At 40.3% G+C, this 22,304-nt stretch overlaps 2 protein-coding genes and 1 long non-coding RNA gene across 3 annotated transcripts in view; 2 read left to right on the top strand and 1 right to left on the bottom strand.

Annotated features, from left to right (window-relative positions):
• The window catches only part of LOC129817872 (prospero homeobox protein 1-like), a 17,714-nt gene extending 9,035 nt beyond the window's left edge, over window positions 1-8,679 (top strand). Inside the window, exons 3-5 of the mRNA XM_055873471.1 lie at window positions 1,033-1,134; window positions 1,556-1,750; window positions 7,114-8,679. Coding sequence (XP_055729446.1) covers window positions 1,033-1,134; window positions 1,556-1,750; window positions 7,114-7,281 — 465 coding nt within the window. The 3' untranslated portion in view covers window positions 7,282-8,679. The remainder of the gene's footprint in view (window positions 1-1,032; window positions 1,135-1,555; window positions 1,751-7,113) is intronic.
• Window positions 8,680-13,772: 5,093 nt separating this feature from the next.
• Window positions 13,773-22,304, bottom strand: part of LOC129817875 (YLP motif-containing protein 1-like) — a 60,385-nt gene continuing 51,853 nt past the window's right edge. Inside the window, exons 20-23 of the mRNA XM_055873478.1 lie at window positions 17,400-17,451; window positions 16,486-16,592; window positions 15,860-16,050; window positions 13,773-14,095 (exon numbers count right to left, since the gene is read on the bottom strand). Of these exons, the coding sequence (XP_055729453.1) occupies window positions 15,904-16,050; window positions 16,486-16,592; window positions 17,400-17,451 (306 nt within the window). The 3' untranslated portion in view covers window positions 13,773-14,095; window positions 15,860-15,903. The remainder of the gene's footprint in view (window positions 14,096-15,859; window positions 16,051-16,485; window positions 16,593-17,399; window positions 17,452-22,304) is intronic.
• LOC129817877 (uncharacterized) lies at window positions 19,592-21,002 on the top strand. Its single transcript, XR_008753821.1, has 3 exons — window positions 19,592-19,821; window positions 20,208-20,349; window positions 20,481-21,002. It is a non-coding gene; the product is annotated as an uncharacterized LOC129817877 (long non-coding RNA).

Raw genomic sequence — 22,304 nt, 5'->3', positions numbered from 1 at the left:
TGACACCACACAGCCCCTGAATGTGTTAGCTTCACCCCCCCCCCCCCCTCCTTTTTTTTAATTGAACCTTTATTTAACTAGGCAAGCCAGTTAAGAACAAATTCTTATTTACAATGACGGCCTACCCCGGACGACGCTGGGCCAATTGTGCGCCGCTCTACGGGACTCCCAATCACAGCCGGATTTGAACCAGGGACTGCAGTGACGCCTCTTGCACTGAGATGCAGTGCCTTAGACCGCTGTGCAAGTCGGGAGCCCCAAATTCATAACCTGCCATGTAGGAAGGTCTGACACCACACCACATAGCACCTGATTGTGTTAAGCTCCATAACCTGCCGTGTAGGAAGGTCTGACACCACATAGCACCTGATTGTGTTAAGCTCCATAACCTGCCATGTAGGAAGGTCTGACACCACATAGCACCTGATTGTGTTAAGCTCCATAACCTGCCGTGTAGGAAGGTCTGACACCACATAGCACCTGATTGTGTTAAGCTCCATAACCTGCCGTGTAGGAAGGTCTGACACCACATAGCACCTGATTGTGTTAAGCTCCATAACCTGCCATGTAGGAAGGTCTGACACCACATAGCACCTGATTGTGTTAAGCTCCATAACCTGCCATGTAGGAAGGTCTGACACCACACCACATAGCACCTGATTGTGTTAAACTCCATAACCTGCCGTGTAGGAAGGTCTGACACCACATAGCACCTGATTGTGTTAAACTCCATAACCTGCCGTGTAGGAAGGTCTGACACCACATAGCACCTGATTGTGTTAAACTCCATAACCTGCCGTGTAGGAAGGTCTGACACCACATAGCACCTGATTGTGTTAAGCTCCATAACCTGCCATGTAGGAAGGTCTGACACCACATAGCACCTGATTGTGTTAAGCTCCATAACCTGCCATGTAGGAAGGTCTGACACCACATAGCACCTGATTGTGTTAAGCTCCATAACCTGCCATGTAGGAAGGTCTGACACCACATAGCACCTGATTGTGTTAAGCTCCATAACCTGCCATGTAGGAAGGTCTGACACCACAGCATCTGAAGAAAGCCAAGTTGATGTTCTTCTATACTCGCTACCCTAGTTCCAACGTACTCAAAACCTTTTTCTCCGATGTCCAGGTATATAAAAGTATCTTGTTAATGAATGAGCTATCCTATGGCGTTTTCTACTGGTAGAGTGAATGCCAGAACGGGCAAACCAATGTTGAGATAAAAATCCCCTCATTGAAAACAATCACTGAACACATAACTGTGGGCAATTTGCTTTTATTCAAATAGTTCATACATGATTTATTGACAAAGACAGTCGAAACAGTGGGATGACCAACAAACACACACACACACACACACACACACACACACACACACACACACACACACACACACACACACACACACACACACACACACACACACACACACACACACACACACACACGCCAACTAAATAAAACGCTACAAAATGAAATAACAAAAAAGCATCACTAACTTAGACTGTACTTACCCAAACTGTTTTGTGTCTTTGTGTCCCCACATACAGCTCACTCGCTGTATCACGTCCCAGCTGATTAAATGGTTCAGCAACTTCAGAGAGTTCTACTATATTCAGATGGAGAAGTTTGCCCGTCAGGCCCGAGTGGAAGGGGTTAACAGTGTGAGGGATGTAGCAGTGAGCAGAGACTCGGAGCTCTTCAGAGCCCTCAACATGCACTACAACAAGGCCAATGACTTTCAGGTAGGCTGAAAACATCTCGCTCGCGTCGTCATTTAGCCTCACGTCACCATCCTGATCTCGAGACTTTACATTCTGTTTTGCTAAGTGGATTTACACCGATTTAAAAAAAGAAAAGAAAAAGAAAAGCAGAACAGAATGTAAGATCAGGATGGTCGTAAGAGGCTCGTATTCATCGTGCTGCTCATGTCTTCACCTCTCTAATGTATTTATAGAATGCATATCTTCACCAATAAATACATCCTAAGTTTGCTCAGGTGGATCAGACAGTCAATCTGATCAAAGGATAAAATGGTATGCATAATACATTGTTTATGGGTGGTTGGCATGTACAACAGGTATGTTAGTAGAAGTCTGCCAGTACAACAGGTATGTTAGTAGAAGTCTGCCTGTACAACAGGTATGTTAGTAGAAGTCTACCTGTACAACAGGTATGTTAGTAGAAGTCTGCCTGTACAACAGGTATGTTAGTAGAAGTCTGCCTGTACAACAGGTATGTTAGTAGAAGTCTGCCTGTACAACAGGTATGTTAGTAGAAGTCTGCCTGTACAACAGGTATGTTAGTAGAAGTCTGCCTGTACAACAGGTATGTTAGTAGAAGTCTACCTGTACAACAGGTATGTTAGTAGAAGTCTGCATGTACAACAGGTATGTTAGTAGAAGTCTGCCAGTACAACAGGTATGTTAGTAGAAGTCTGCCTGTACAACAGGTATGTTAGTAGAAGTCTGCCTGTACAACAGATACACGGCACTATGTGGACAGATCTTTAAATGAGTGGATTCGGTTATTTCAGCCATACCCATTGCTGACAGGTCTATACAATCGAGCACACAGCCATGCAATCTCCATAGACAAACATTGGCAGTAGAATGGCCCGTACTGAAGAGCTCAGTGACTTTCAATGTGGGACCGTCATAGGATGCCACCTTTCTAACAAATCAGATTGTCAAATTTCTGCCCTGCTAGAGCTTCCCCGGTCAACTGTAAGTGCTGTTATTGTGAAATTGAAACGTATAGGAGCAACAACGGCTCAGCCGCAAAGTGGTAGGCCACCAAAGCTCACAGAAAGGGACCGCTGAGTGCTGAAGCGCGTAAAAATCGCCTGTCCTCGGTTGCAACATTCACTACCGAGTTTCAAACTGCCTCTGGAAGCAACGTCAGCACTAGAACGGTTTGTCGGGAGCTTCATGAAATGGGTTTCCATGGCCAAGCAACCACACACAAGTCTAAGATCACCATGTGCAATACCAAGAGTCGGCTGGAGGGGTGTAAAGCTTGTTGCCATTGGACTCTGGAACAATGGAAATACATTCTCTGGAGTGATGAATCACACTTCACCATCTGGCAGTCCGATGGACAAATCTGTGTTTGGCGGATATCAGGAGAACGCTACCGGCCCCATTGCATAGTGCCAACTGTAAAGTTCGGTGGAGGAGGAATAATGTTCTGGAGTTGTTTTTTAATGGTTCAGGCCCCTTAGTTCCAGTGAAGGGAAATCTTAACGCTACAGAATACAATGACATTCTAGATGATTCTGTGCTTCCAACTTTATGATAACTTTCCTGTTTCAGCTTGACAATTCCCCCATGTACAAAGCGAGGTCCATACAGAAATGGTTTGTCAAGATCGGTGTGGAAGAACTTGACTAACCTGCAAAGAGCCCCGACCTCAAGCTCGTCGAACACCTTTGGGATGAATTGGAACGCTGACTGCGAGCCAGGCCTAATCGCCCAACCGCAGTCCCTGACCTTACTAATGCTCTTGTGGCTGAATAGAAGCAAGTCCCCGCAGCAATGTTCCAACATCTAGTGGAAAGCCTTCCCAGAAGAGTGGAGGCTGTTATAGCAGCAATGTTCCAACATCTAGTGGAAAGCCTTCCCAGAAGAGTGGAGGCTGTTAAAGCAGCAATGTTCCAACATCTAGTTGAAAGCCTTCCCAGAAGAGTGGAGGCTGTTATAGCAGCAATGTTCCAACATCTAGTGGAAAGCCTTCCCAGAAGAGTGGAGGCTGTTATAGCAGCAATGTTCCAACATCTAGTGGAAAGCCTTCCCAGAAGAGTGGAGGCTGTTATAGCAGCAATGTTCCAACATCTAGTGGAAAGCCTTCCAGAAGAGTGGAGGCTGTTATAGCAGCAATGTTCCAACATCTAGTGGAAAGCCTTCCCAGAAGAGTGGAGGCTGTTATAGCAGCAAAGGGGGGAAACCAACTCCATATTAATGTCCATGATTTTGGAATGATATGTTCGACGAGCAGGTGTCCACATACTTTTGGTCATGTAGTGTACTGTATTTTAGGGGAAGTCTAAACACATAGATTTTTGTTTGAGCATTATATCTGTACACATCTACAAAGATCAATGCAGTATGGTGAGTTGGTGAACACACACAAATAAACAAACAAAAAAAACACTTTTGTTTGTTTATAAAGATGCGTTATAAAAAGGTTTTGTAAGTCACAAGCCAAAAACGGGGCCCCGAATCAAAATAGCCCCATAACATCAAAGATCCACCACCATACCCACATACAAAATATTACAGTTTACTATAGAATACTCTTGTACTTACTATAGAATTATATTGTATTCTGTAGTATACTATTGAATACTATACTACTCTAGTATCCCTTGATCATGTAGTGCTTACTGTATAATTGTGTAGTATACTGTAATATATTATACTCCACACTGTAGTATACCTCGGTCATTTATTCCTTACTATAGCATTTGGTAGTATACTGTAGCCAAATTGTATCGATATGCTAATATTAATTTGCATATGCCCTGCTCATTCCCCTCCCCCATATCCCAATTTGTGCCCCACCCATGAGTAAGAAATCTGCATGCCAAGTATAGTCTATATATTGTGTTCCCTACAGGCTAGAGAAATGAGTAGAAGCTATGAACTGAGCTGGTCAGACCCCAGTCCAACTTATAGGTTTTGAACAATTTGCTCTTTTAATATTTGTCCAGTAGATTTCCTCAAGGACAAAGCCTTATAAAAACTAGAAAAGTAAGATAAAACAAAAATACCATGGTAAATACTACAGGCTACTGCAGTAATGTTCACATAAATACCATGGTAAATACTGCAGTAATGTTCACATAAATACCATGGTAAATACTACAGGCTACTGCAGTAATGTTCACATAAATACCATGGTAAATACTACAGGCTACTGCAGTAATGTTCACATAAATACCATGGTGAATACTACAGGCTACTGCAGTAATGTTCACATAAATACCATGGTAAATACTACAGGCTACTGCAGTAATGTTCACAAAAATACCATGGTAAATACTACAGGCTACTGCAGTAATGTTCACATAAATACCATGGTAAATACTACAGGCTACTGCAGTAATGTTCACATAAATACCATGGTGAATACTACAGGCTACTGCAGTAATGTTCACATAAATACCATGGTAAATACTACAGGCTACTGCAGTAATGTTCACAAAAATACCATGGTAAATACTACAGGCTACTGCAGTAATGTTCACATAAATACCATGGTAAATACTGCAGTAATGTTCACATAAATACCATGGTAAATACTACAGGCTACTGCAGTAATGTTCACAAAAATACCATGGTAAATACTACAGGCTACTGCAGTAATGTTCACAAAAATACTGCAGTAAATGTTCACAAAAATACTACAGTATATACTAGTCTACTCCAGTAGTTCACAAAAATACTAGTGAATACTACATTATACTACAATCATATCAACAAAAACACCATGGAGTAAATACTACAGTATTCAGTGTAGTGTTTTTTGTGCAAACAAAAACAGTAGTCCTTTTTTCCCTATAGGTATTTTACAGTAGGCATGGGGTTATTTTCTTCAAATGCATCATTCTTTCAACAACAAAACCAAACACTGATGTGCGTGGCCAAAGAGCCCTATTGTCATCTGACAATAACACCGGTTCCAATCCAAGTGCCAATGCCGTTTAGCGAACTCCAGGTATTTGTTTTTACATTTGTTGAATGATATTACACTAGAATGATGCAGAAAATAACCTCAGATTTGATGGTGTATCTTTTGAAGTTATGGGGCTGTTTTGCTTCCAACGGTCCTGGGGCCTTTGTTAAGGTCAACAGCATCATTAACTTTACCCACTACCAGGATAATTTAGGCCAAAACCTGGTTGCCTCTGCTAGAAGACTGAAACTTGGCTGCAAGTGGATATTCCAGCAAGACAACAACCCCAAGCACACATCGAAATTCACAAAGAAATGGTTAATTGACCACAACAAAAAAAATCCCAATTTTGCACCAGAAACGGGTGGTTTGAATCCAAGAGGACAGTCCGTAAGCGCAGACTCATGGCTTGGTTTCTGCTCTGACATGCACTGTCAACTGTGGGACCTTATGGACAGGCGTGTGCTTTTCCAAGAGGACAGTCCGTAAGCGCAGACTATGAATATCAAGGGTCTGGATTCTGTATGGAGGAATGATGTCAGATCCTTTCCACTGTGTTCTAGAATCTCATAAAACATCGTAGAAAAATGCTCAGTGCCATTCTCCTCACAAGGTGACGTATTGAAAACAGAGGTACCAATATTCACCCACCCCATCTTTTAGATAATTTGTTGTAAATCTCTTTCTCTGTGCTAAAATATATCTACATTTTTATTGTACAATTGCTCAGCATTTGCATTATTTATTAGCAATTTTTTGTTGTTGTAGTTGCTAATATTTATCTCGGATGCCAATAATTTTGGGCCTGATGTACAACGTTCGTTCAGAGGGGTAGAGTTGGAGAGTTCATTACTTTTGTTGTTGTTGCATATTCTGTCAGATGTTTTGCTTGCTAAAGCTGGTTGGAGACTAGAATACTTTTCATTAGTCCATCAACAGAGACTGAAATGTTTCTTCTGCTCTGTTAACCTTCAAACAAGCCTGCCAGCCTGTTTACTTACCCCAAGCATTGTGATCTCCTCAGGCCACTGAGCACATGACACTACACGTCATTTAGAACAACAGATGGTGCCAAAGATCCACAGAAAGGAATACATTTCCTGCTGAAGAAATATCCATTTATTTTGGCATAAAAAGCATGTATAACTTACCATCAACATGTCTGACAAAAGTGACAAAATTACATTGTATATCAGAAAATGTTCCAAATGCTACTCAGATGTCATCATACAGTCCTTGGTCTGTATAGGTTAGAGCTATAATGTTGATCTCAGGGATGGTCAGTCATTGCATCTTTAGCTCTGGCTATACATTTGCAAGTGGTTACATTTCTCGAGCTCCATCATCTTTTTTTATCCAAAATGGTTGCGGCTTTGTTTGAATTGCAGATTGCCCTTTTGAAATCTAACCGATTGTGCCTTTTTATCCACAGGTCCCTGACAGGTTTCTTGAGGTGGCTGAGATCACACTACAGGAGTTTTACATAGCCATCTCTCTGGCCAGAGACTCAGACCCATCCTGGAAGAAAGTGATCTATAAGGTCATCTGTAAACTGGACAGTGACGTACCGGCTGAATTCAAAGCCCCCTTCACAACATAGAGCCAGACAGAGAGGAGTTTAACCCAGGATGATTGGCGCTGTATTAAAAAACAAACTATTTCGCTGCATGTCCCACTGTATTTATGCATCCGTCAAAAAGCTCACCTCACAACGTAGACGTTTTCGCAATTTGATTTCCACGATTCCTCTCCTCCTTTAAAAGGAAAAATAAATAAAAATGAGGGAAGAGGAAACTTGTAAACAAATGCACGGGTAAGAAAAGACTCCTGTGTTTAAATCCTTTATGTATAAATATTTCCCCTCATGGGACTTTCTTTGTGCCAGAGGCCTCTACTGAATATGTGTGTCACTATCAATGTTGACAGTTCTGGATAAAAGCATCTGCAAAATACCATATTAACTGCAGTAGCCCTACAGCTAAATACCATATTAACTGCAGTAGCCCTACAGCTAAATACCATATTAACTGCAGTAGTCCTACAGCTAAATACCATATTAACTGCAGTAGCCCTACAGCTAAATACCATATTAACTACAGTAGCCCTACAGCTAAATACCATATTAACTGCAGTAGTCCTACAGCTAAATACCATATTAACTGCAGTAGCCCTACAGCTAAATACCATATTAACTGCAGTAGCCCTACAGCTAAATACCATATTAACTGCAGTAGCCCTACAGCTAAATACCATATTAACTGCAGTAGTCCTACAGCTAAATACCATATTAACTGCAGTAGCCCTACAGCTAAATACCATATTAACTACAGTAGCCCTACAGCTAAATACCATATTAACTGCAGTAGCCCTACAGCTAAATACCATATTAACTGCAGTAGTCCTACAGCTAAATACCATATTAACTGCAGTAGCCCTACAGCTAAATACCATATTAACTGCAGTAGCCCTACAGCTAAATACCATATTAACTGCAGTAGCCCTACAGCTAAATACCATATTAACTGCAGTAGCCCTACAGCTAAATACCATATTAACTGCAGTAGCCCTACAGCTAAATACCATATTAACTGCAGTAGCCCTACAGCTAAATACCATATTAACTGCAGTAGCCCTACAGCTAAATACCATATTAACTGCAGTAGCCCTACAGCTAAATACCATATTAACTGCAGTAGCCCTACAGCTAAATACCATATTAACTGCAGTAGCCCTACAGCTAAATACCATATTAACTGTAGTCTGGTCTTCAGCAGCATGCCACAAACAGAAAGATCTGCCATGTGCGAGTGTCTGTAGTTGTGTGAATCTCTGGGCAAATTACATTTCTGTTCGACAGACATGTGAATCAAAATGGAGTTGGCCTGTCGAGCAGATAGCCTTATCAACCAGTATGTCATTTTAAAACAGGCATAATGAATTGTAATGAATTGTACAATGTGTATTGTTTTGCTATATCAACACGATTAACAATACAAGAGGCCTTGGTTCATGTTTCTTTTTTAATACATACAATTGAAATAAGCATTTCGCAGGCATATTAAGTAGTTGCAGTATGTTAGGATTATTTGATTAGACAAATGTTCTCCAACTCTCAAGAGGACAGAAGGCAGATTGTGGCAAAGGAAAAGACACAGAGACAAAAAAAAAAGCCACCAGAACAATATTCTTTAATATTAAATGGCCTTAAGGAAACAAATGAGCATTTTTTTTCTTCTTCTACTCAAGACAGTTTTTACAAAAAAATTAATTGTTGCAATTGATGTGACATGTATACAGTCGCGGCCAAAAGTTTTGAGAATGACACAAATATACATTTTCACAAAGTCTGCTGCCTCAGTTTGTATTACATTTACATTTTAGTCATTTAGCAGACGCTCTTATCCAGAGCGACTTACAGTAGAGTGCATACATTTTATTACATTTTACATACTGAGACAAGGATATCCCTACCGGCCAAACCCCCCCTAACCCGGACGACGCTATGCCAATTGTGCGTCGCCCCACGGACCTCCCGGTTTCGTGGGGCGTATGATGGCAATTTGTATATACTCCAGAATGTTATGAAGAGTGATCAGATGAATTGCAATTAATTGCAAAGTCCTTTTTTGCCATGCAAATTAACTTAATCCCCCAAAAACATTTCCACTGCATTTCAGCCCTGCCACAAAAGTACCAGCTGACATCATGTCAGTGATTCTCTCGTTAACACGGGTGTGAGTGTTGATGAGGACAAGGCTGGAGATCACTCTGTCATGCTGATTAAGTTCGAATAACAGACTGGAAGCTTCAAAAAGTGGGTGGTGCTTGGAATCATTGTTCTTCCTCTGTCAACCATGGTTACCTGCAAGGAAACACGTGCCGTCATCATTGCTTTGCACAAAAAGGGCTTCACAGGAAAGGATATTGCTGCCAGTAAGATTGCACCTAAATCAACCATTTATCAGATCATCAAGAACTTCAAGAAGAGCGATTCAATTCTTGTGAAGAAGGCTTCAGGGCGCCCAAGAAAGTCCAGCAAGCGCCAGGACCCTCCCCTAAAGTTGATTCAGCTGCGGGATCGGGGCACCACCAGTACAGAGCTTGTTCAGGAATGGCAGCAGGCAGGTGTGAGTGCATCTGCACGCACAATGAGGCAAAGACTTTTGGAGGATGGCCTGGGGTCAAGAAGGGCAGCAAAGAAGCCACTTCTCTCCAGGAAAAACATCAGGGACAGACTGATATTCTGCAAAGGGCACAGGGATTGGACAGCTGAGGACTGGGGTAAAGTCATTTTCTCTGATGAATCCCCTTTCCGATTGTTTGGGGCATCCGGAAAAAAACTTGTCCGGAGAAGACAAGGTGAGCGCTACCATCAGTCCTGTGTCATGCCAACAGTAAAGCATCCTGAGACCATTCATGTGTGGGGTTGCTTCTCAGCCAAGGGAGTGGGCTCACTCACAATTTCGCCTAAGAACACAGCCATGAATAAAGAATGGTACCAACACATCCTCCGAGAGCAACTTCTCCCAACCATCCAGGAACAGTTTGGTGACGAACAATGCCTTTTCCAGCATGATGGAGCACCTTGCCATAAGGCAAAAGTGATAACTAAGTGGCTCGGGGAACAAAGCATTGATATTTTGGGTCCATGGCCAGGAAACTCCCCAGACCTTAATCCCATTGAGAACTTGTGGTCAATCCTCAAGAGGCAGGTGGAAAAACAAAACCCCACAAATTCTGACAAACTCCAAGCATTGATTATGCAAGAATGAGCTGCCATCAGTCAGGATGTGGCCCAGAAGTTAATTGACAGCATGCCAGGGTGGATTGCAGAGGTCTTGATAAAGGGTCCACACTGCAAATATTGACTCTTTGCATCAACTTCATGTAATTGTCAATAAAAGCCTTTGACACTTATGAAATGCTTGTAATTATACTTCAGTATTCCATAGTAACATCTGACAAAAATATCTAAAGACACGGAAGCAGCAAACTTTGTGGAAATTAATATGTGTGTCATTCTCAACTTTTGGCCACGACTGTAGAGTAACAATATTTTTTTTTAAATACACTGTAGAAAAATCACATTTCACTTCATACAGCTGAAACGAAAGACAGTTGAATGACACAGAACAAAAAATATAAAAACGCAACAAGTGTTGGTCCCATGTTTCATGAGCTGAAATAAAAGATCCCAGAAATGCTCCATACGCACAAAAATCTTATTTCTATAAAATGTTGTCCACACATTTGTTTACATCCCTGTTAGTGAGCATTTCTCCCAAAATAATCCTGCTGGATCGTTACACAGGTGCACCTTGTGCTGGGGATAATACAATGCCACTCTAAAATGTGCAGTTGTCACAAAGCATAATGTCACAGATGTCTCAAGTTGAGGGAGCGTGTAATTGGCATGTTGACTGCAGGAATGTCCACCAGAGCTGTTGTCAGATAATGTAATGTTCATTTCTCTACCATAAGCCGCCTCCAACGTCATTTTAGATAGTTTATCAGTACGTCCACCTGGCCTCACAACATGTATGGTGTGTGGTTTGCTGATGTCAACGTTGTGAACAGAGTGGTGGCGGTGGGGTTACGGTATGAGCAGGCATAAGCTACGGACAACGAACACAATAATTGTATCGATGGCAATTTGAATGCAGAGAGATACCGTGACGAGATCCCGAGGTCCATTTTTTGAAGGTATCTGTGACCAACATATCTGTATTCCCAGTCATGTGAAATCCATAGATCAGAGCCAAATTCATTAATTTCAATTGACTGATTTCCTTATATAAAACTGTAACTCAGTAAAAATCTTTGAAATTGTTGCATTTATATTTTTTGTTCAGTCTAAATATCCATTAGCTACTACATATTGAATGGTAGAAATGTGCTTTATTAGCTATTTCAGTATTAGAAACAATCTATAACTAACCACATTTTTAATTCAATATTACTCACCTTGCCGTTACTCTGCTGAAAGTTCTAGTCATTGCCCAGGAAACATCTCAGCTCCCATATCGGGCTATGCTAATTGAACAAGGTCTTCAACAGGTCTTCAGGTGATATCTTCATAGCCAGCGACATCTGTTGATTGTTACTCAAAGCAGATGCTTCAGAGGCATGTAAATCTAGGTCTTGTGTATCTTCAGTAAAATCGCCATCACACAGCAATAGAACAATAGCTATCACTGGGGCAAAGAGATGTATAGAGATCGCAATGTATTTGTCCCGTTATGGCGTCTGTGAGCACACAGGCCATCTCCATTTTAAAGTTGTACCTTTATCTTCTACCACTTCCTGTGAGTAGGTAAACAAACTGAAAGGGTGCATATTGCCATCTGTACTGTGTTGTTTGTACAGGTATAAAAGACAAGGTTGGTGACGTACTGCCACCCACAGTTATGGAACATTTCCTCACAAGTATAATTATTTGGCTGATCCCTCGTGATGACCAGAATAAAAAATTGTGTGATCCTTCCTTAACCCATAGGAAGTCCTTTAACCCATAGGAAGTCCCACCCAGTTGACTACTTCAAAATGGTGAAAGTCCTCAATAAAACAACAAAACAGTGAAAATCCTCAATGACGCTGTGCATGCTAAAACATTTTTTTTTTTTTTGGAGCACTAGAGTATTAGAGCAGTTGTTTAAATTCAAAAAGGAAGTATGTCCTTCTATACAGTGAGACAAAGGTGGCAGCACAGAGACAAGCCCTTATGGTCTCTGGTCAAAAGTAGTGCACTATACAATGGGAATAGATAGTCATTTAGGATGCAGGCTTTGAGCTACAGTACAGAACATTTGATACAATAACAACATTCAACAACAACTATTCACCACTACAGGATACAGTGTATTCCTCTCAAGATTGTCATAATTGACAATATTCCCTCAATAGGATCGTATAACCAGTGCCATGATAATCTCAGATTGACAGGTCAGAAAACAGACAGGTCTGGATATTATATCTTGTGTAGTCAGAATTAATTTGTCAATTAGCAATAGGAATAAAAGTCATGTGACGAGAATACAGAAGAAGTAGAAAGCCTCTTTGGTGGAGTTAGGGCCGGTAATGCTTGATATTGCTGACGAGAGCCAGGCTAATAACCTGCCCAGGGACTGCGTTGAAAATTAGCCGGCTGGCTAAAACCGTCACTTTTACTGAAACGTTGATTATTGTGCACTGTCCCTGTAAAAATGAACTCAACTCAACTGTGAAAAAGAGAGATGTTGATGACCATTGATGGCTTAGTTGTCTTTTTTGCCTCGATACCTATTAGGGCATCTTCATTCAATATTAGGAACACGGTATTTTCTTCAGTTAGCAAGGTGATAGTGTAGAATTTACCATTATCAGAAACTTCATATTTTTTGGGGGTTGTGTTTCACAAGCAAGGTGATTCTGTGTGACTGTCACGTTATAACACGGATTGTTTATTTATTTGTAAGATCATGTAACGTCACAAAATATATACTGGACTTTCAATTCAGTATTTTATTTGTTGCAAGAAACAATGAGTGTGAACGTTCTTAAAAAGTTTATAGATTTAAGTTATTTGAAATGCAAATGAGGTAACAGATTTGGAATTAAAATCAAATTAAAAATAAAGTGATACTATGTGGTTTGATTGAGTACTGAAAACTAATTTCATTTTGCGTTCCCCCCCCGACACACACATGCACTTAGAGGCAAAGGGTAAGACACAGCGCAGCCTCCGTGTAGCAGTTTGAGAGTTCCTTGCTCATGGGCAGAATGGCAGCCAGTGGCTTAGACACCAGCAGTCCAGTTTCCACTTCATCGCCTGGCTCAGGGCTTGAACCAAGAACCTTCCGGTTCCACCACTCTAACCTAGGCTACATACTTCCTGTAACGCAGTAGAACCTTAGAGATACGAACTCACCGGGAAACTGAGGTTGCTTTGAAACACTGAAATGTTTGTAACTTTGAAAAGAGACAAAAAAATAAAATAAAAAATAAGGTTTTGTATCTTTGAGGTTCTACTGAATGTGGTTCACATGAAAACAGACATCACAGAAGACTCTCCATGACGTAGCCCATATGACCACTCACATGAGACTCTCCTGGTTGTTTTGTGTGTGTGAAACCTTTATTGTTTCTTCAGTTTATTTCTTAAAATAAGCAACAGTGCTAACATACACGTAGACATTACAGCTTGTACAGTATAAAATGAGAAGCACACTGGTGCAAGAACTTACCAAATCGAAAGGATGAAAGAAAATTAAAAAAAAAAACTACAAATATTCTAAATGAACATCAAGAATGTCTAACGCAAACAGAAAACTATATCCTGTATTCTAATAATGGAATAAACAGCTATGGATTTCCTAAACGTCAGGCCTGTTGTAGAGTGTGTAGTCCCGATATCTTCTGATATTCAGTCGGCAGACCTAGAGGAAAAAAAATGAAAACTGATTGAAATATATGCAACATATATAACAAACAAAAGAGGGGTAATCTGATTCATCCATCCAAATGGATTTTTCAATGAATGATCTTACAATGACAATACATCTTCCAAAATTAGGAAAACATATAGACAACGGATGAAAATAAAATGTTTTTTTTTTTATATAATGTAATAAAATTGTGACAATTTAACTACACTGAGCAAAAATAAAAACGCAACATTTAAAAGTGTGAAGTAAAAGATCCCAGAAAAGGTTCCATTTCCTCTCAAATGTTGTGCACAAATTTGTTTACATTCCTGTTAGTGAGCATTTCTCTTTTTGCCAAAATAATACATCCACCTGACCAGGTGGCACATCAAGAAACTGATTAAAAAGCATGATCATTACACAGGTGCTGGGGACTAACGGACACTAAAATGTGCAGTTTTGTCACAACACAATGCCACAGATGTGTCAAGTTTTGTGGGATTCTGCAATTGGCATGCTGACTGCAGGAATGTCCACCAGAGCTGTTGCAAGAGAATGTAATTGTTGCCAGTTAATTTCTCTTCCATAAGCCAATGTTGTTTTAGAGAATTTGGCAGGACGTGCAACCGGCCTCAACCGCAGGCCACGTGTAACCACGCCAGCCCAGGACCTCCACATCCAACTTCTTCACCTGCGGGATCGTCTGAAACCAGCCACTCGGACATCTGATGAAACTGTTGGTTTGCACAACCAAAAAAGTTCTCCAAAAACTGTCAGAAACCGTGTCAGGGAAGCTCATCTGCGTGCTTGTCGTCCTCACCAGGGTCTTGACCTGATCGGCGTCGTAACAGACTTCAGTGGCCAAATGCTGACCTTCGATGGTCACTGGCACGCTGGAGAAGTGTGCTCTTCATGGATTAATCCTGGTTTCAACTGAACCGGGCAGATGGCAGACAGCGTGTATGGCGTTGTGTGGGTGAGCGGTTTGCTGATGTCAACGTTGTGAACAGAGTGCCCCATGGTGGTGGTGGGGTTATGCTATGGGCAGGCATAAGTTATGGACAATGAACACAACTGCATTTTAACGATGGCAATTTGAATGCAGAGAGATACCGTGACGACATCCCGAGGCCCGTTGTCGTGCCATTCATCCACCGCCATCACCTCACGTTTCAACACACGGCCCAATGTTTCAATGATCTGTACACATTCCACAGGCCACCAATCAACAGCCTGACGAACTCTTATGTGAAGGAGATGTGTCCCTGCATGAGGCAAATGGTGGTCACACCAGATACGGACTGGTTCTCTGATCCACACCCCCTACTTGTTTTTTTGTGTTTTTTAAAAAGTATCTGTATCTGTGACCAACAGATGCATATCTGTATTCCCAGGCATGTGAAATCCATAGATGAGGGCCTAATGAATTTATTTAAATTGACCTGAGTTCCTTCTATGAATTGTAACTCAGTAAAATATTTACAATTGTTGCATGTTGCGTTTATATTTTCAGTCAGTGTAGATGCATTCCCACGGTGAAGATTTAAGTCATTGCTTTTCTCCAAAAATTAGTAGTTACTTCTAATCAAATCACATTTTATTGGGTGCTTTCACATAGAACAGCTGATTCATAACTCCCAAATGAAGTCAAAAATAACTACTAGCCCTCTCTCCTAACTGTAATAAACAAAGACACATCATTACGTCCAATGCCCCTCCCAAAGACACAACAATACCGTATCAAATGAGATTATTAATAGAACGTAATGGACATACCTATAAATCAAGAAGCACGGGGTGAGGGCAACGATCTTCTGTTACTAGAAATACTTAGTGCGGTTGAGAGCTCTCTGAGCCATCTGTCCGCTCTGGTCGGTGATTTTCTCCCAGTCTGTTTGACCCACCACAAAGCCGATATCGCGCTTGCGTTCGGCGTCCTTCTGCTCTTCGAGGTCAGCCCAGCGAACCTAGACGACAGGAAGGTAAACATCCAGCGGGGTCACGAGCAGGAAATGGACGAGGTGTAGGCACGCTATGTTCACGCTAGCTAGCTGGTCTGACATTGTATTTCAAGTTAAATATTCTAGTAATATTGCGAAATAGTATTTAGGGAGCACACGATCAAAACCACATTTTTCACCAATAGATAATCCAGATTTTGTGATGAAATTCTCCAGGCGCCTTGGATTATAGCGATGTTGTGATTGGTCAAACGATCACATATCTCTATAGTCAGTCAGGCTGTCACTCTAAATAAGAATAGTTGCCTAAATAAATAAAGGTTATATAAAACAATATAATAAATAAGACGCGAGATGTTTTGGGAAATGTCAAACAATCAATATTTCATGGTTTGTTAAAGAGAAACAAGACAAGAATATAAATATGGTATGCCACTTTACCCTCTTCTTGCCAGGCTCAGAGTGGCGTGTGGCGTAGTCGTCCGTTAGCTGAAAGTCATCTCCCTCCCTTTTCCTCTTCCCCCCCATCACCAGGCCGTCCAGCTTGTCTGTAAGGAGAAGAGCGCTCGCCACGTCACCTCACGACTCAGCAAAAATAATAAACACTATGCTACGTCACCGATATCACGGTCACCGTGACGACGATGACCCACCGATATCACGGTCACCGTGACGACGATGACCGTGCTCCTTAGATTCTGTATTTTGCCATTTCCTTTTTCTGTCTATAAATATTTAGAATGTTCTTTTAGAAAGTTGACATGTTGTCCGGTTTTATTACCAAGGATCCCCTCAAATCAAAGATTCGCCTCCTCTCATTTTGATATTGAAGCAAGGATAAATTGAGCATCTTTTTTTGCCCTTCAAACTGTGTGCAGTTTAAAGCAAGCGCAAATGGTAATTGTAAATATGGAATTGATGTTATTTACTTGAAATGTACTATTTTGAATCACACCTGTGTGTTTTTGATCAGACCATTTTGTATTCAGCACGTTTGCTTATAATAACAGGAGAGACTGGAAACTGTTTTAGACAACAGGTGTCAAACCTGTCCTAGGGGGGATCTCCAGCCAGTCCATGTATATGAACCATTCCAGAGCTAGCACACCTGATTCAACTTGCCAACTAGTTATCAAGACATTGAACTACTTAAAATCAGGTGAGCTAGTTTAGGGCTACAACAAAATTGTGAAATCGTCTGGTGGGGTGGGGGGGGTCCCCGGCGAGAGGTTTGAAAACCAATGGCTTAGATCATGAAGTTGAAGAAGAGCATATGACTGTGGCGCAACAGGAACATTACTGGAAGCTAGAGTGGTTAGTGAACATCATGTACATTAGTAAGAGGGAATACCTACCTAGTTTGGCATCAGAAGTGTCCATCTCCCATTTGCTTTGTGGAATGTAACCCTAAATTATACAGAGAAGAGACTGCAACGGTTAGGCCTCGGAACGGCAAGGTGCTAGGGGTCAGGAGGGGAGAGAGAGAGAGAGAGAGGGTGTGGGAAGGGTTTCGGTGTCGGGAGAGAAGGCGTTCAAATAGGTTAGGTTAATCAAACAACACTTGTACAAATCACGACAAATCGCAAAAGAATGACACGACATGAGACGACATAAAATAGCTTTAAAATGACGTCGGCATGCAAACAAATGTCAGATGTCATTACGACACCTCAGTTGAGGAGGATGTGCCTTTGGTATAAAGCCACGATCAAAGCATTTAGAGAGAGACAGTTATGACTTCAGAAGCCAGCGAGTTGATACACAAGCCAGCCTACTGCAAGAGCAACAACTACATTTCATCAACACCTTTTGTGTTCACTTTGGTAGGACACCAAGTTGAAACAACTCATTTCATTATATTGCCCTAGTTGCCCTACTAAAAAGAAAAATAGAAGATAGTCTACTTGTTAGGGAGTAACAACACCGGTATACACAAGTTGGACCTTAATAGTCTTTGAGTCTGAAGTATTTTGTAAATAAATGAAGCAATAAGTGAATTATGACTAAAAACTCTCTAGTTCTAAACGATAGTTAGAAAAGGCCAAAATCAGGCAAGTTATTTAACCTCCCCAACCATTTCCTGAATAACAGATGGATATAACCATTTCCTGAATAACAGATGGATATAGTCATTTCCTGAATAACAGATGGATATAGTCATTTCCTGAATAACAGATGTAGTCATTTCCTGAATAACAGATGGATATAGTCATTTCCTGAATAACAGATGTAGTCATTTCCTGAATAACAGATGTAGTCATTTCCTGAATAACAGATGTAGTCATTTCCTGAATAACAGATATAGTCATTTCCTGAATAACAGATGTAGTCATTTCCTGAATAACAGATGGATATAGTCATTTCCTGAATAACAGATGGATATAGTCATTTCCTGAATAACAGATGGATATAACCATTTCCTGAATAACAGATGGATATAACCATTTCCTGAATAACAGATGGATGTAGTCATTTCCTGAATAACAGATGGATGTAGTCATTTCCTGAATAACAGATGGATATAGTCATTTCCTGAATAACAGATGGATATAACCATTTCCTGAATAACAGATGGATGTAGTCATTTCCTGAATAACAGATGGATATAGTCATTTCCTGAATAACAGATGGATATAACCATTTCCTGAATAACAGATGGATATAGTCATTTCCTGAATAACAGATGGATATAGTCATTTCCTGAATAACAGATGGATATAACCATTTCCTGAATAACAGATGGATATAGTCATTTCCTGAATAACAGATGGATGTAGTCATTTCCTGAATAACAGATGGATGTAGTCATTTCCTGAATAACAGATGGATATAGTCATTTCCTGAATAACAGATGGATATAACCATTTCCTGAATAACAGATGGATATAGTCATTTCCTGAATAACAGATGGATATAACCCTTTCCTGAATACCAGGTGCCTGTAGTGAATTATAGCAATTTCCTTAACTGATTTGTAGAAACTTGCGCTAACTATAGTATGTTTCAAAGAACAAGAACCAACAATAAAAGCATGAAGCGTCTTAATCTTAAAAATCGTACCATTGTGATAAGTCTAACTTTAAATGTTGTGTTTAGGTCGTTAAATCACATCAAATGCTCCAAAACTATGTATAAAAAAAACAACAATATGAATTTAGTCAATTTATCTAAGCATTTTTGTCGTAATCCCATTTATTTACAGATTGTACTATAGCACAGCTACAGCCCTGTTAAACAAGTTGGAAAGTACAACTTAAAATTTATATGGTAAAAGTAGCAAACTGAAGTGAAGCCTTCGTACACTTTTTACATGCTACATTTTGAAATCTTCAAAACATTAGCCTCTGATACGGTTTAATAAATACTACTTTAATATGCTTCAAATATTTTGATATTCAAAATCACACTTACACAAAGCTACTTTGTGGCAAATTTGCTGCAAACTACATGGTGTGCCACAAAATGTACACAGCTTTTTTTGACACTAGTGGTGAAATTGGGGCAAACCTTTGGCAACAATAATATTTATTGCCACGAGTGGCAAAAGGTTTGCCAGAGGTTGTTTTCTGGCCAAAAATTCTCAATATTGTACTGGAGTCTGTTGCAAACCTGTGGCAACAATATCTATTGCCAATAGTGGCAAATAGTTTACCAGAAGCCGTTTCTGGTGAACACGAGTTCCAAGACCAGTAACCATTGATGAACAATCAGGGGGATTAGAAAATGTTGGAAAATGGAAACCAAGCTATCTAGCTAGCTACCTACCAAAGTTGTCCAGTGAGTGTCTAACTTAATTAAACTTCCTAATATACTTAAATTATGTTAGCTAATTGATGCTTGGTTAGCAATGTCATGTTTTATAGGATAGAGTGAAACACATTTAGGTGATCCCCAGTTTCAAATCAGTCAGCGCCACCGATTGGCTAGCGCTAAGCTAGCTAACTTTAGCAATCATATTTTTTTGCACAATTAATATGAAAGCTACCTAGCTAACGATTTGCCTAAACACTTTTTTTTTAGGCGAATACGTTTCCTGTCTTTTAAAATCAATATGCATGTCAATATGCTAGTGTCATTGTGCAGTAGCATGTTAGCTAGCACAACAGCTAAGGTAGCAACAATATGAGCTGACTTGATATCAAAGCAAGACTTCACTTTCGCAGATGGATACTCTCTCTCTACCCGTAGTGTGGGAAGAGGCTGTATTGGGAGAAGGATGCATCGACAGCCCAGAAAGACGTTTGGGATGTACTAAATCATACTCATTTATAACTCAAAAAAGCATTTGTCTTCAAGCTTGATACAGTAAGTAAATGCATGTACTATTCTCATAAAATGTAGTCCATACTTTCATTCTTTGTAACAATTAAATATTTAATTGCTTTTAAACTAGTAGGTAGCTCATCTTCATCACTTGTTCCTCATCCTCTTTCTAGAAGCGATCCGTTACAAGGCAAAAATACAGATTGAGGCCTTCAATCAAACTGAAGACAGAGAAATGTGTGTTCACCAGGTCAAGGCTTCTTACATGCATGGCGTTGAGATGCAAGTTAATTCATTTAGGAAATATTATTTGAATTGGCATATTGCCATACTTCCACCCAAGCCATATACACTTGAGTCAGGAAGAAGAGACAACTACAGTAGAAGACAACTGCCTCTTTAATGATGAAGTCCCCAGTCGAGATAAACTAATCAACTAATTATGATATTCTAAATCAATTGTGTTGAGGCTTGGCTAGAGATCAAATATTGTACTCTAGGAACAGTTGGCCTCATATTTAAAAAAGGTAAATTTAGTAGGCCTAAGTCCATCGTTTGTTTATATAGCATTTATACAAGGCAGAAACATTGTTTCCTTGCTGAAAGAAATAGAGAATGACAGTTTCAGTATGAAGCATTGCAAAGTCATCAACTGATGATATTGATCTGTTACGACATTAAATACATTGAATGTTTAGTATATTTACTACATTTAATATGTTCAGTTCTCTGTGAGAAACACGTTCATTTACAATTGTGTGGGATTTGGTTTTGTAGATGCATTTCAATGTGGTTAACACACAGTAACCAAAAACCTGAATGAACTTACATATTCATACTGAGTTTGCAGCAAATTTGCTGCAAACAGTAGAATGTTCGCCACAAGTTTCCCAGAATCGTTTACCAGAAGTTCACAAGTCGCAAATTTACCACAACAGTTTGCCACAAAACTAATTTGCATGGGAAAATTAGAAAATCGGTCAAAAGTTTGCCAGAAGCCTGCTTTTCGGTAAGGGCAGTCACTTCCCCTACCGGCATGCCGAAAGGCGCCCTGACAGATGATCCCCCTTGCACCACGTCCACCAGACTGCACTCTGACTATATTCTGTATCAATAGCCTGGGGATGAGGATACCTTGTTACTAACAGCACAAAGCTAATGGAGGAGTGAGTTCCAGCAAGTTTTGAGGTAAATTCTATTTCAATTCAAAAAGTACACTGAAATTCCAATTGCAATTCTCTTCATTGCTTTTCAATGAGGGAAATATGGAATTTGGTTTACTTTCGGAATTGAAATGGAATTGACCCAAAGCCTGTAGCATGATAATGTCCAATCCTATTCAACTTCTGAGTGAGTTGTTTCCTGGTGTAGTGTAGCTGTAACAATTTCTAATACACTGAATAAAAATAGAAACAACATGTAAAGTGTTGGTCTCATGTTTCATGAGCTTAAATAAAAGATCCCAGAAATGTTCCATAGATACAAAAAGCTTATTTCTCTTAAATTTTGTGCACACATTTGTTTATATCCCTGTTAGTGAGCATTTCTTCTTTGCCAAGATAATCCATCCACCTGACAGGTGTGGTATATCAAGAAGCTGATTAAACAGCATGATCATTACACAGGTGCACCTTGGGCTGGGGACAATAAAAGGCCACTAAAATGTGCAGTTTTATCACACAACACAATGCCACAGATGTCTGTGTAGTTGCGGGAGCGTAGTTGAGCGTGCAATTAGCATTCTGACTGCAGGAATGTCCACCAGAGCTGTTGCCAGATGTTAATTTCTCTACCATGAGCCGCCTTCAACGTCGTTTTAGAGAATTTGTCAGTACGTCCAACCGGCCTCACAAACGCAGACCACGTGTAACCACATCAGCTCAGGACCTCCACATCCAGCTTCTTCACCTGCGTGGTGTTCTGAGACCAGCCACCCAGACAGCTGATTAAACTGTGGGTTTGCACAACTAAAGAATTTCTGCACAAACTGTTATAAA

Source organism: Salvelinus fontinalis, chromosome 20, assembly GCF_029448725.1.
Source record: "Salvelinus fontinalis isolate EN_2023a chromosome 20, ASM2944872v1, whole genome shotgun sequence".
In the NCBI taxonomy this organism is placed as follows: Eukaryota; Metazoa; Chordata; class Actinopteri; order Salmoniformes; family Salmonidae; genus Salvelinus; species Salvelinus fontinalis.
The sequence above is the reverse complement of the archived record's forward strand: the minus strand, read 5'-3'. Positions and strand labels throughout refer to the sequence as shown.